We start from the raw sequence: 14,018 nt of genomic DNA, 5'->3' as shown, positions 1-14,018 counted from the left end.
TTTGGGATGAAAAAAGCTTGATGTATTAAATGTTGAAAACCACAAAACTTCATGGTAGTAAACAGAGTTTAACCCTTTTTGTTTTGTTTTTGGTCTTGTAATATTATTACTTAATTTGTTCTAAAAAAATTACGAAACAATGATCAAATAAATAAATAATAAAATACAAAAATTAAAAATATATTTTTCATAGAGTGAGAGTAGAAGGATATTTGGTAGAGGTGAAAGGGCTGAGGAGAAAGAAGAGAAAAGGTTAATGTGGATGGAGGATGTGAAGTGAGAGAGAAAATGATAAAAATATGTGAAAGAAGGAAGTGAGGGAGGGAGGGAGGGATCAAATAAATAAATAATAAAATACAAAAATAAAAATAAATATTTTTTTTATAGAGTGAGAGTAGAAAGAGATTTGGTAGAGGTGAAAGGGGTGAGGAGAAAGAAGAGAAAAAAGTTAATGTGGATGGAGGATGTGAAATGCGAGAGAAAATAATAGAAATATGAGAGAGAGAGAGAGAGAGAGGATGTTGGGGGTAGGGGTTTGAAGAACACATATCCTCCCCGGATTTGAACTTAGGGATCAATAGATCCGGGTCATTGAAATTGGATCCAACAACTACAAATAGAGGACCTTCCTAAAAGTTATAATAATTGTAACCGTTGTATCAAATTTCAATAGCCCAAATCTATTGATCCCTACAATCAGATCTAGAGAGGATCTATGTTAGGGGTTTGATTGTGTGTGATGTGACGTGCGAGATTCGCACCTCAGTTTTTGTTTTTTATTTCTTTTATAATTATTATGTTAAATTTTTGTCTTTTTTATTCAAATTTAAGGTATTTTAATTAAAGTTTAAATTTTTTTTATTAAATAAAGTTAGTAGATGATTTTTTATTAATAAAAAAGCTTAGGGAAACCTTTTCATTGGAGCAATTCCACCTCTAAAGACTTTGTACCAGCACCCATCGCATTTATCCGTTCAAGTGAACAGTAATAGACCTTAGTCAACAATAATAGGCCAAAACATCTCCACCCCTAACAAAAGATAGCCTAGTCAATTTTATTAAAATATTATTTTTTTTATTATAAAATAATAAAAATAATAATTTTATTATAAAAAAAAAGTCAGGAACCTCCACTACCCTCTATACTCTCCCTCTACATCTCTCTCTCTCTCTCTCTCTCTCTCTCTCTCTCATGTGAGTTCTCCTTCTCCTTCCTCTTCAAAACCTTCAACAAATCAAACACAAATTATTATTTTTGTAATCCCTGGAGCTCAAGGAACCCAACCATGGCCTTGCATGCGGCATTGGTCATGGTGTGAGGTCCTACCATTAAAGCCGAGAGCTTGAGCTCTCAATCTCTAACCCAGGTGATGTTTCTATCACTGTACTGTGTTCTTGAGCTTTAAATCATGTTGTGTTGCAATTTTTGCGGTTAATTCGAGGGCTTAATTCCTTGCATGTGATTCCGACAAAGGAAAACAGACAACTCCGATGAGTTCAAAGTCTAATCTCGATGAAATCTCTTGCATTTCACCTGGGTAAGTTCTCAATCCTATTCTTATGGTTTCTAACATATAAATCGTGTTGGAAACCTTTGTGTTGATGCAAACATGCTATCGGTGCATTTTTTTTCAGATTTTTAGACGAATTCGGGCCATCACTTTCAAGCCATTTGCCTTCTCCCTCCGTGGCTTCTTCCATCCCTGACATCAGCATGGTGTCATACAGGCCGGTCCCAAGGTCTGTCAATTTTGGACTAGCCTGGAGACCAGCTTGGGCTGGATGCCAGGCAATCCCGTGGGCTGGAGAGACTTCCCTAGGTGCCGGGTCATTTTTTTGGCTGTGTGCCGGCCTATCCCACCCCTAGTGGAAGTGCTCTTAAAGCTTCCTTTTTTAAAACACTTGATGGATCCAATGTTCAATTTCTTCCAAGGTAACCCGAAGACATAGAACCAAATTAAGACAATGAGGATCCTCTTCAAATCTTTTTTGTGAGTCATGTCCGTTTATCGTACATCGTGCGGTAGGAATCATTTTAAATACTTTTATTTAAAATTAAATATGAATAGTACTTGAAGAAAACTAACCGCACGATGTACAATGAACGGACACAATTTGAAAATTCCCAATATCCTCATTCAAATTAAGAAGCCGAAAACTCTAGATGCCAGATCGGCTACTAACTTTTTTTTCTACAACTGATGTAGCATGATAAAGAGTGGAATCATACGATAACCTTAAAGCATATGAAACTGGAATCCACACGAAAATATAAGTAAACTTCAAAGTTGTTCATTGAATAATATGAAATGTAGTACACAACTCTAGGCTTGCTAAGAATCTTAAGACCAACCAAAATATGAAAATAACAAAATATCGAAAAGATGTTCAAAATTTAGAACACTGTTTCGGGCTAGTAAACATTAGAATGCGGCTACAATTGCCTATATGTCAGGGTGAAGCACCGAGTCTAGTCTGTCACACGTTCTCTTCAAAACGGCTGGCCACGGGCTCATATCGGACACCAAAGTTCAAATCTCCAATGCTTGGACTTTGCTGTCAAATTTGCGCATTCCAATCCGATTCTCGATCTACTCCACCAGATGTACATCAATAACTAAGATTCTTCTCCAACAAGAAGATGACGTCCAGAATAAAGCTATTAATGAATATGGGTGCTACTAGAACTCCTCTGGTTTAGCACCCTCTGCTTGAGACTCCTGCTCTGTGCTTCGTTCCAAATATTCCTGTTCGATAGTTTCCTTGAGGATGAACAGCCTTTGTATAACCACAGGCTGAGTCATCTGCTTGGCTTCTCTAATGTCAGTTTCTTCCGCATTTAGATGGTACGCATCAAGCATGATCTTAATCCACCTGTGAAGCTCTTTCGGAGTACTGCTCAGCCACAAAAAGGGGCATACAGAAGATGTTATCTCGCAAAAGTGTAACTGAAGTTTTTATTGATGAAAAATCATCTGAAAAAGAAAGGGGCTCTCTTACGTATATACAGCTTTGGGGTCCTTGGCTTCAGGTCCATCTCCAGGGGAGAAAGCTGTTGCCAATGCCGAGAATCGCTCTTCGGGATCTGTGATGTTCAGCAAATGCTTGAGTAGTTTTATTTCTTTTGGTGCAATGCTCCGAAGACTGCTTTTTGTGGCTTTGTACAAATGATACATTACGTCTTTGACCTGCACTACATCTAATCTTGAGGTAACAGACAAGGAAGAGCAAGCATTCAAGTTCATGAAGGCCTACAAAACTTCATAGTTAAAGATTTTAATATTGGTGAAGCTTCACTTGAAGAAGCCAGAGTTGTTGATGTCCTAGTGCTTCACAGAACCTCGATAGAAGAATATATATTTTTTGTAGGAGTTACAACTGATCAACAAGTATCTACACATGTCTTCGTCACTATATATGTTCCTTTCTTGAAGGGATAATGTGCAAAAGGAAACCTTTGAAATCATTCTAAATTCCATTAAACTTGATAGCTGTCAGAGAAGTGTTCTTTCGTTTGAAGATACCTACAGTCGTATCCTCGTAAGGTGAACTCATTCAACAGTATCTCGTGCACCCTCTATAATGACTTACACCCATTGGTACCTAAGGAAACAGAACAATGCAGTGCTTGGCGTATTCTTTAAATGCATTATACTGATTTATCCTTCGCTTGAGTTGTGCTTCTCTGACGCATTGATTGATTATGATAATTATTAGGAAAACCGATGATATGCTATAGGGACAAGGTTAATGACCATACCTCGTTTTTCATAGTTGTGGACTCCTTTGCTGAAGCCCAAGCACTGTTTATCAACAATACTAATGAAGAATCAAGCGCCTTAGCCTTGGCAAGGCTTTTAATCTTCTCACATGCTACATCCATGGAAGGAGAATTTAGGATTTCATCAAATTTGGCCTGAGCAGTATCTAATGTCTCCACATATTCCAGTGTGTTATCATAAGCACTGACAGCAGACAAACACCTAGCCCCCAGCCGGGCCATCGCTGATCAAAAAAATTCAGACAATCATACAAGATAAGTGAACAAACTACAAAACTCGATCTCCAGATCAAAAGAACTGTCATGGAAATTCAAAATTCGAAATGATCAATTGAACATCATATGTTTCCACCCAAAGTCGCACAGGTCAGATTTGGGAGAATTCATGAAACTTTGTGCATTTGAAAAACCATATTGAAAAGAAAACTAGAGACACTCTCAAATATTTATGAACGTCAAAATCAAGTCATCAGCAAATGATTTCATGAAAAATAATCCACATACAAACACTGAAGATGATTGTGCAATTGTAATTACCATCACGATCCTCCAAACTATCATAAATTTCCGAAAGTAGGTTAAGGTGGCGAAAGAATTCCTCTGTGAAGTCTTTACGCCTCCGTGCAACTATTGCATTAACGTCAGTTGGATTGTCTTGTATCTCATTGAGAAGTTCATTGTGCCTTTCCATTTCATCATCAATCTGCAATGCTCACTCCTAATCAAACATAACCGTAAAAGAGCTCTAAACTCAAACAAGCATATATTTACACGAATCTCTACCTGTTCTTTCAGATGTTAATAAATAGAAGAATAAACAAGAATGAAATGAAGTGTATAATCCTAGTAGACCTGGAAAACTAAACCCCCCCCTAAATCAAGTACAATGCTTATCTAATTTTCGGTCTCCAATGTAACTAAAGGCATGGTTTCAACTTTGTCCTTCTAATTCCTCACATATTACAGAAACAAAGAAAGAATCATCAAACCAAAAGAACTCGATAGAATAGAGACATCAACATACCTTCTTCACCTTTCTTCCCAAAGAAGTAAACTTTTCCTTCATTGTTGGATCAACCTCCGTATCTGCTCGCGTCCTACACCGGTTGTAAAAAATTTCCCTGTACTTCTTCCAGTCCTCCCTAAACACCAAAAACTTCCTCCAATCCTTTGTCCGGGGTTTCTCATTCATGAAAATATCAATAATCTTATCACAAAATTGAGTCATGGTGTAACCCTCAGCGACTTCAACATCTACTTGCTCTGCCACTTGGGCACTGGCTATGTTACTTGCTTGAGTACCTGAGCAACAAATTCCCCTTCTCAAAATTAAGATAAAAACAAACCAAACAAAAATTACAGCAATTTTGAGCCTTTTGCTATATATTGTTTTGGGTTTTCAAAAAATTCAAAAACCCACCTCAAAAAAACTCAATTTAGTGGCAAATTATCTAAAACAAATTCTTATTTTCTTAAATTTTCACCATTTCTGCTTCAAGAACCAAAGTAAGACAGGCAGTGCTGAAATAAAAGAATGAAGGTTAGAAAAGACTCACGGGTAGTGGAGATTGATTGGATTACTCCTGTCTTTCTTCTGTGCTTGGACTGAAGGCGGTGTTTGGGAGGAGGGTAAGGAGAGGCAGAGGACATGGAAGGGATTGGAAGGGTCGCTGGGGAGAGATTTTCAGCGAGTGGGAAGAAATTAATGGCGTCGAAGAAGAAGGTGGAGGGTTTGGTAATGGAGGCTGAGAGCTCCAATCCCATGAAATTGCTCATAGTGTAGCTTCGCTGCTGCTACTGCTTTGTGCTGCTGAGTGTGTCTGTGCGCTTTGAAGCAGAGCGAAGTGGATAAGCAGCAGCAGCAGGTACTGATAAGATAATGCCGTAATTAGTGAGTGCTTGCGGGGAGACCATCTTGTGGCGTCGTTTTATTCATTCACCTATGCAACCTAGTGTCGCTCGACTCGACTCACCCACTTTATTTCTTCTCTCCCGCGCATATGGGTTGTGCATTGTCTATCTCGGACCGAATATATGGAGCGACTCAAACGACACGAAGTCGATATTATATCAATATTAAAACGTTATATTGACATATTCGTATCAAGTATCGATGTCGTATTAACAATATGGTGCAACCAGTATGTATATTGAGGAGGAACTCAATAAGTGTGGATTGTCCTGGTTGTTCAAATGTCATATTTAATCTATTGTATCTTGAGTTCAAATCCTCTTCTGTTTATAGTTTAAATAAATTTCGTGTAGATTTTATTTCTTGTGAAAAAGGAAGATTGGAAATAATAGCATATCTAATGTAATTTGTTTTTCAAAAAAGAAAATTGTAGCAATGATCTCTCAATTTTAATCTAATTGGAGTAATGGTCCGTCAACTAAAAATCTATGACCATTATTGGTCCCTTAACTCATCAAAATGTGCAACTATGGTCATTTTCGTTAACTCCGTCAGAATTCCATCAAAATGAGTTATGTTGGGAGGGCCATTGCTACAATTGGGTTAAAGTTGAAGGACCATTACTCTAATTGGGTTAAAGTTGATGGACTATAGATGAAAAGTATAGGGAAAAATTATTGTCATTGATTAATTTTAAGAAACAAAACAAAGAGGTCTTTATATAGAGAATGATCAAAGCAAACCCTAGACAAAAAACCCTAATACTAACGGGCTAAGCCCAAAATACCAAAGATTAAAATAAAACTAAATAATAATAGTTTCCAACACCCCCCGTCAAACTCATGGCAGTACACAAACATGAGTTTGCCAACCAGTAGATGCGGATGCAAGCTCCGTTAGGCGAACAAGACAAGGCGAACAAGCTAGCAAACAAACGAACGAACAAACGAGCAAACAAACGAACGAACAAACAAGCATGCGAACAACGAACAACCAAGTAAGCAATTTCCATACTACCAACTCCAATCCTCGCGGGCATCTTCTTCAAACGTTGAAGAAGCGGGTGGATGCAATTCAACAAATGCGGCCTTAGGTGGTGGTTCTTTTAACTCTTTCCGAGCTAACCAAGGACATTGATTTTTCCAATGCCCTTGTTCTTTGCAGTAGCTACACTGATCAATATTTTTAACACGCTGCTGGTTTTGAGGCCTAAATGATGTTGCCAAAGCCGATGGGTTCACCAAAGAAAGACTATGCGATTGTACCCGAACTTCTTCGGCTTGCAATTCATGAAGCACAGAATCAACGGAAGGAAGTGGAGTCCGGTGTAGGATAGAGCTACGGAGAGTCTCAAACTCACTTCGAAGAGGCATTAAAAACTGAACAAGGCGTTGTTCTTCTCTATATTTACAATAGAGCTCATCATTGCTAAGTCCATCAGGTTCTGTCAGTGCAAGCTGGTCCCAAAGACAGGTCATGTCATTATAAAAATCTTGGATACTTTTATCACCTTGCTGGCTGCCACGAATCTCCATCTCTAACTGATAACGCTTAGCAAAATTCGACTTGGTATACAACTTTGCTAAGTGATCCCAAACCTCTTTAGATCTTGAGAACTTAGAAAGTTGCATTCCAATCTTCAAATCAACAGAGTTATTAATCCAAGTAATAATCTTTGAATTGTTCATCTCCCAAATAGCAAGCAAGTCAACATGTTTTTCATCTTTGGGGTTATTCGGAACGGAAATCGTTCCTGATACATAGCCCCACAAACCTTTTCCAATCAAGAAATTCTTCATGACATATGCCCAATACACATAATTATTACCATTCAATCTCACACCAATCGCTTGCAGCGAGTCATCCTTGGTTGTCATATTCAATGAACCAAAAACAAAGACAAAGTGCACAAAACTGACAATAGTTTGATGTAGGCTGCAGACTGATGCACGCAAATCTGATTCTGGGCAGCAGGTTTGGTGAGCCAACTGACAGCTACAAGGGTTTCTCTGCAAGCCTCCCTGATGCAGCGGAATAAATATGGTGGTTCAAGCAGCAGCGGTGGCGGACGGTGCGAGACAAACGAACAAACAAGCTATCAGATGAACAAATATATAATCTATGAGATAGGTCCTCACGAACCTGCTCTGGTACCAAGATGAAAAGTATAGGGAAAAATTATTGTCATTGATTAATTTTAAGAAACAAAACAAAGAGGTCTTTATATAGAGAATGATCAAAGCAAACCCTAGACAAAAAACCCTAATACTAACGGGCTAAGCCCAAAATACCAAAGATTAAAATAAAACTAAATAATAATAGTTTCCAACAACTATTTTTCCAGTTGGGTTAAAGTTGAATGACTATTGCTACAATTTTTTTCGTTTGGTTTTTCATATTTGCTTCTTGATTCAGCCTCATGTGCGTGGCATGTGATTCATTTTGACGGAACTTTTAACGGAGTTGAAGAAAATGATCATAGCTACACATTTTGAGGAGTTAAGGGATCAATAGTCATAAATTTTTAGTTGAGAGACCATTACTCCAATTAGGTTAAAATTGAGAGATCATTGCTACAATCTCTTGGTTGGATTGCCCCAACCCACATCGATGCCATGGATGGCTTGGATCAGTTGCTATCAACCCTTTACACCTAGATAAATGTGATGAAAGGAACGGAAATACTCTCTTGAATATTAGTGACATTTGAGATTTAACTAAATGAGATATAGTAAAATCTCACCGATCGATGGTTAATGGGTATCCATTTAGTTAAATGGAGGTCCATTTAAATGTAGATATGTGTTAATTATGGTGGTGAGTGATGATATTTGTGCTTGTGACCAATGGTGTAGCCAATGAAGGCTTAAAGCAATCACATGACCATTCTCAAGTTAACAGATTGCGTATTTGTATATGTTTGAATTTGATTTTGTATATCATTCTCAAGGAATGACCCTTCTCACCGACTAGATCTTTAATAAAACAAAAGCTAACATACATTGCACAAATATGCAAATTTTGAGTTGCTTACAAAAGAAACTCCTCTTGGTAGTGGTAGACTTGGGATTTACCCGTTTTAGACAGAATTATCCATTAAAACAGCCTAGATTGGTCAAAATTTAGCTCCTGCCAACAGGTTTCTATTTGTTTTAAAGAAAAGTCAAGAGCAAAAGGCCGGCTGTACTTATTGTACCATCTGAAAGTTAGCAACACCCAATGCACTCTCTGTATGTGAAAGCTGTACATTTCATGAGAAGGACAAGGACCTCTAATTTTTATCCACGCACAAGTAATGTGGAAATTATCTCTGAATTTTACACTTGAACCTAATCACACAAATAAATTTCCGACACCAACGGATACGAGAATTTCTTATTTGGTTTGAATAATTAAGGCCTAAAGTCGACAAAAACAAAATTAATGAAACATTGTCATGTTAGCTGTTATTTCAAAAATTGGTGTAATAAGTTGGTGTCTCTAATCGTAAAAGTTGCGACAAATTCAGCTCATACAAATGCCAATTCCATAGGCACCAATGAGCTTCCATTTGAGTAACTTTTCATGAACTGGGGGAATCTTGTTTGATTGGTCTAATAATATTGCATGCTCGGCAAAAATGGATTTATCTACAACAATGAGTTAAATTCCAGGGCAATTCCATCACTCAATTACAAACACAAATGCCAAAACCAAACGATGAAAAGCAAGGAAACCATTTTTTTCAATCTTTTTCGATTGAAACGAGTGAGAAACGGATTTATCAAAGAGGACAGCCTCCTCCTAGCTTTGGAACTCACTCCTTGATATGCTCTTCACCAGCTGTAAGGAGCCCTTTGCCCTCACAAACTCCTTCTTTTTAATTCCCCATCTCTACTTTCACCCTAAACCTGGGAGATCCCTAACCACAACCGGGGAAAAAAAAATCAAGTTCCTCTCTCTATATGCCACATAAAATCCCATACCACTAGTTGCTTTGATTTTTCGGTATACATGGCTCCTAGTGTTGATCGTCGGCCTGATACAGTGATTGACATAGGGAAGCCGTCGAGCTTCACAGGGGGACTTGAGTTTTCCACCCTCACGTACACGGTGAAAAAGAAAACCAAGGATGAGGAGGGAAAATGGATGACGCAAGAAGTGGACTTGTTGCACAAGATCACGGGATTTGCTCCAAAAGGGTCTATCACGGCTGTGATGGGTCCTAGTGGTGCCGGGAAGTCTACGTTCTTGGATGGACTAGCCGGGAGGATAGCGAGTGGGAGTCTTAAGGGAAAAGTGTCCTTGGATGGCAAGGAAATGAGTCCAAGCTTGATTAAAAGGACTTCAGCTTATATTATGCAGGAGGATAGGCTTTTTCCAGCTCTTACAGTTTATGAGACTTTGATGTTTGCTGCTGATTTGAGATTGGGATCGGTTTCAACTGCAGATAAGAAGCAGCGAGTCGAAAAGTTGATTCAGCAGCTTGGATTAACTGTGAGTAATTCTTTTTCAATCTTTATTCTTATGTTTCTGGATATATCCATCGGGATATTTCAATCTGGATTGAATATTTATATGAATTTTCAGTTTAATCAATAGTTTAGATTGATAATTTGATAGCAAAACAAGTCATACTATCAATAAAAAAAAATATTTCCGGCATATATGCATGTGTTATAGGGTCATCTTCCAAATTAACTAAAATCTCAGTTTCCATTTCTTCGTTGGTTTACCGATGGTACAAAACCCTAGTGCGTGCTTACATCAGTTTTTTTTTTTTCTTTTCCTTTTCATTCTTATTGCAGTCTGCTAGAAACACCTTCATAGGTGATGAGGGAACCCGAGGAGTGTCTGGTGGCGAGCGTCGGAGAGTTTCAATTGGAGTGGACATCATTCATGGACCATCGATCCTCTTCCTTGATGAACCCACTTCTGGTCTAGATTCCACCAGTGCTCACAGTGTCATCGAAAAGGTGCACCACATCGCACGCTGTGGAAGCACTGTAATCCTCACGATTCACCAACCCTCGTCCAGAATTCAATTGCTTCTTGACCATCTGATCATCCTTGCTCGAGGGCAGCTCATGTACCAAGGATCACCAAAAGATGTTGCTACCCACCTTGGTCGAATGGGGCGCAAAGTGCATAAGGAAGAGAGCCCCGTCGAATACCTCATTGATGTGATTCAGCAATATGATCAGTCTGAACTCGGGGTTGAGGCACTAGCAGAATTTGCACGTACTGGAATGAAACCCCCGCTGTTAGTTGATGTGGACGTGTCACTTTCGACTGCTATGCCAACACCAACACCACCGCGCCATGGCGGACGTGGAAGTGAAGACCTCGAGGACAAGGGAAGGTCTGGAAAACGCCTGCACTTACAAACTAGTACACATGCAGTCAATGATTTTGATCACAGTGTGAGAAGTCCTTACAGTAATAATAATTCAAGGTCATGGACTCCAAGCCATAGTGGAGTTATGCAGAAACTGCAGATGTTTACCCCTTCAAGGCAACGAGCAGGCCAAAAGATGCAAAGCCCCATGAGGTAAGTCAACATAAAAAAAGTCATGTTTCAAATTTGATGCTATATTTGTTGGATTAATTTACGTTGGTTAACTCATTCAATTAAGCTTGAATAGTTGTCTTACATGATACCAGAGATCTATGCACTTATAGTGTCCGCATTTTACGCTTTTGGGGGTCGAGTATATTTCATATGCGTGATTAATTGTTTCCACCGAATTAATCACATTTGTCAATAGTTGATCAGAATCTTCCTCTGGTTTTTATGCTTAATTGAAAATTTGATGTCTCAAAGCCTAAATAAAACCGCATTGTATTATGTTGCAGTGCATCTCCAGGCTACAACTATTCGAGTGAGATTCTTCCAAGCACACCAACACCCCATAGCAGTGACTACACAGTGGACGAAAATGACTATCGGACCCCAGATCTTGGTCCAAACACCAAGTCATACCACCATCTTGGTCCCAAATTCGCCAACTCATTCTTCCCTGAGACTTGGATTCTCATGAGGCGTAACTTCATCAACATCAGGCGGACGCCCGAGCTCTTCCTCTCAAGACTGGTAGTCCTCACATTCATGGGCTTCTTGATGGCCACCATGTTCCTACACCCACCAGATACCAGTCAAGGCATAACCAATCGCCTCAGTTTCTTCATCTTCACTGTCTGCCTCTTCTTCTTCTCATCAAACGACGCTGTCCCAGCCTTCATCCAAGAGCGCTTCATCTTCGTCCGTGAGACTGCTCACAATACCTACAGAGCCTCCTCATACACAATTGCAGGCCTAGTAACATATCTCCCCTTTCTTGCGTTGCAAGCATCTGTTTACGCTGGCATTGTTTGGTTTGCCTTGGGACTTAGAGGGCCATTCATATACTTTTTAGTGGTTCTCTATGTTTCTCTCCTCTCAACCAATTCATTTGTGGTGTTTGTCAGCTCAGTTGTGCCCAATTACATCTTGGGATATGCAGCCGTCATTGCCTTCACTGCGTTGTTCTTCTTGTTCTGTGGCTACTTCTTGAATAGCCATGACATCCCTGGCTACTGGGTATGGATGAACAAAGTCTCCACCATGACATATCCATATGAAGGGCTTATAATGAATCAGTACCAAACTGACGATACTTTTGGAAAAAACTCTGACGGGACCAACATTACCGGTTTCGACATCTTGGAAGGGCTTCGCATAGATTACGGCGGACAACACACCCTCTCTGAAGTAAAGAAATGGGAGAAGGTGTACATAATGTTGGGCATGACTGTTCTATACAGGGTTTTGTTTTACTTAGTCATTCGTTTCGCGTCCAAGAACCAGAGGACGTAGAGAGAAATCACAGAGGGACAAGAGAGTGTGATCATCATGTAGATCAATTTGCTTTTCTAAGTTATGATTTGTGAAAGTGAACTGTTAATTTCTCTTGCTAGCTTCTTTTGCTTAATATTTGAAATTATGTTTAGAGCTGCAATAGATTGTTTTTATGTCCAATTGCAGGACACTGGTGGTGCGTGTAGCATATTGGTTAACAAATGTAAACCACATGAATTAGCAACAACTGGAAACACAGTTGTTTGGTTTTTCTTTCTTCGTCAACAACAATAAGAACAAAAAGAAACTGCTTGTTGAAATGTGTAAAGAGATTACAAACTCTAAATCATCATACTTTTAGGTGAAATTACGCGTCAATATATTATCTGAAATTAATTTGATAAACAAAACATGTCAAACAGTCTAAATAAAAAGAAAAATAATTACATAGTAGAGGGAACAAACCAAAAGAAATGTTACCCTGTCAATGTTTTGGCCAAATTATATTGAGAACTGACAAAGTTTAATACTTGTTTTGTGAAAACAAAGTTGATGCTTTGGATATGCGAGCAATGTGTTGGAGGCATCGAACCCACACGTTGCTGTGCACAGAAGACCAGACTACAACTTAATAGTTAATATATAAATTGTCTGACCCATATAAAATCAAAATCCATGGCTTTAGTCACACTACTATAAAAGGGACTTATAGTGTCAGTGGATGGTGTCGGTTTAATATAATGTAGTGGCGCATAAGACAGTTGCGACACTAATGGAACATGACGTTGGATTTACTGTCGCTTATAAGCGTCATAAAATATCTACGTCGCTTTTAAACCGACGTAAACATTTAATGTCGCTTATAACCGACATATATTTTAATAATTTTAAATACTAGCGTCGCTTTAAACAAAACAGTGTCGCTTTTAAGCGACATAAAGTATTTGTGTCGCTTATAGGCGACACTAATTATATATATTAATTTTATAATTTTATAAATTTTATAATTTTATAATTTTATAACCCTAAAAAATACTATAATAATTATATATATTAATTTAACAATTTTATACCTTTAAAAACTATAATAATTATATATATATATATATATTAAATTAAATATTAAAAATTGGTGACCATTGGATCGGCTTAAATATACATACCATTCAATTTCTTAAGTGTTATACGTACAAAATAAATAAATTTAAATCTACTTAATAAATATATATACACACACACCATTGAACTTGATGGGATACGAATCCTACGAAACTGATTTGAACGATCGAACCGTCAAACTTGTTTGTATATGCTTCGAGATCGCATCAGCAAAAAATCGCAAAAAAAAAACATTCAGAGATCAAGTAACGGGACAAAACTTTTTTACGGTTATTGACACACCCCGATCCTAGAATCAAGGCGTGCTGGCCGTCACGTGAGTGTGACGTAGCCAAAAGTGCAACACGGAAGCAAGATATAACAGAAATATGAAGGAATTTAAACCAACC

The 14,018-nt window shown here is 38.3% G+C and overlaps 3 protein-coding genes across 3 annotated transcripts; 1 reads left to right on the top strand and 2 right to left on the bottom strand.

Annotated features, from left to right (window-relative positions):
* Positions 1–2,272: 2,272 nt before the first annotated feature.
* On the bottom strand, positions 2,273–5,777 carry LOC126632345 (uncharacterized protein At4g37920). Its single transcript, XM_050302725.1, has 6 exons — positions 5,338–5,777; positions 4,806–5,083; positions 4,319–4,484; positions 3,761–4,005; positions 3,001–3,188; positions 2,273–2,895 (listed from the first exon to the last, which is right to left on the bottom strand). Exons 1-6 carry the CDS (start codon positions 5,555–5,557, stop codon positions 2,682–2,684), a joined length of 1,311 nt encoding a protein of 436 aa, XP_050158682.1. The 5' UTR covers positions 5,558–5,777; the 3' UTR covers positions 2,273–2,681.
* Positions 5,778–6,533: 756 nt separating this feature from the next.
* Positions 6,534–7,570, bottom strand: LOC126610561 (uncharacterized). Its single transcript, XM_050278694.1, has 2 exons — positions 6,715–7,570; positions 6,534–6,616 (listed from the first exon to the last, which is right to left on the bottom strand). The coding sequence occupies exons 1-2, from the start codon at positions 7,568–7,570 to the stop codon at positions 6,534–6,536; spliced, it is 939 nt and encodes a 312-aa protein (XP_050134651.1).
* A 2,116-nt stretch (positions 7,571–9,686) lies between these two features.
* Positions 9,687–12,528, top strand: LOC126631050 (ABC transporter G family member STR2-like). Its single transcript, XM_050301205.1, has 3 exons — positions 9,687–10,169; positions 10,481–11,223; positions 11,529–12,528. Exons 1-3 carry the CDS (start codon positions 9,687–9,689, stop codon positions 12,526–12,528), a joined length of 2,226 nt encoding a protein of 741 aa, XP_050157162.1.
* Positions 12,529–14,018: the final 1,490 nt, after the last annotated feature.

Source organism: Malus sylvestris, chromosome 1, assembly GCF_916048215.2.
Source record: "Malus sylvestris chromosome 1, drMalSylv7.2, whole genome shotgun sequence".
NCBI classification, from domain to species: Eukaryota; Viridiplantae; Streptophyta; class Magnoliopsida; order Rosales; family Rosaceae; genus Malus; species Malus sylvestris.
This window is presented reverse-complemented; position numbering and strand designations above follow the sequence as displayed.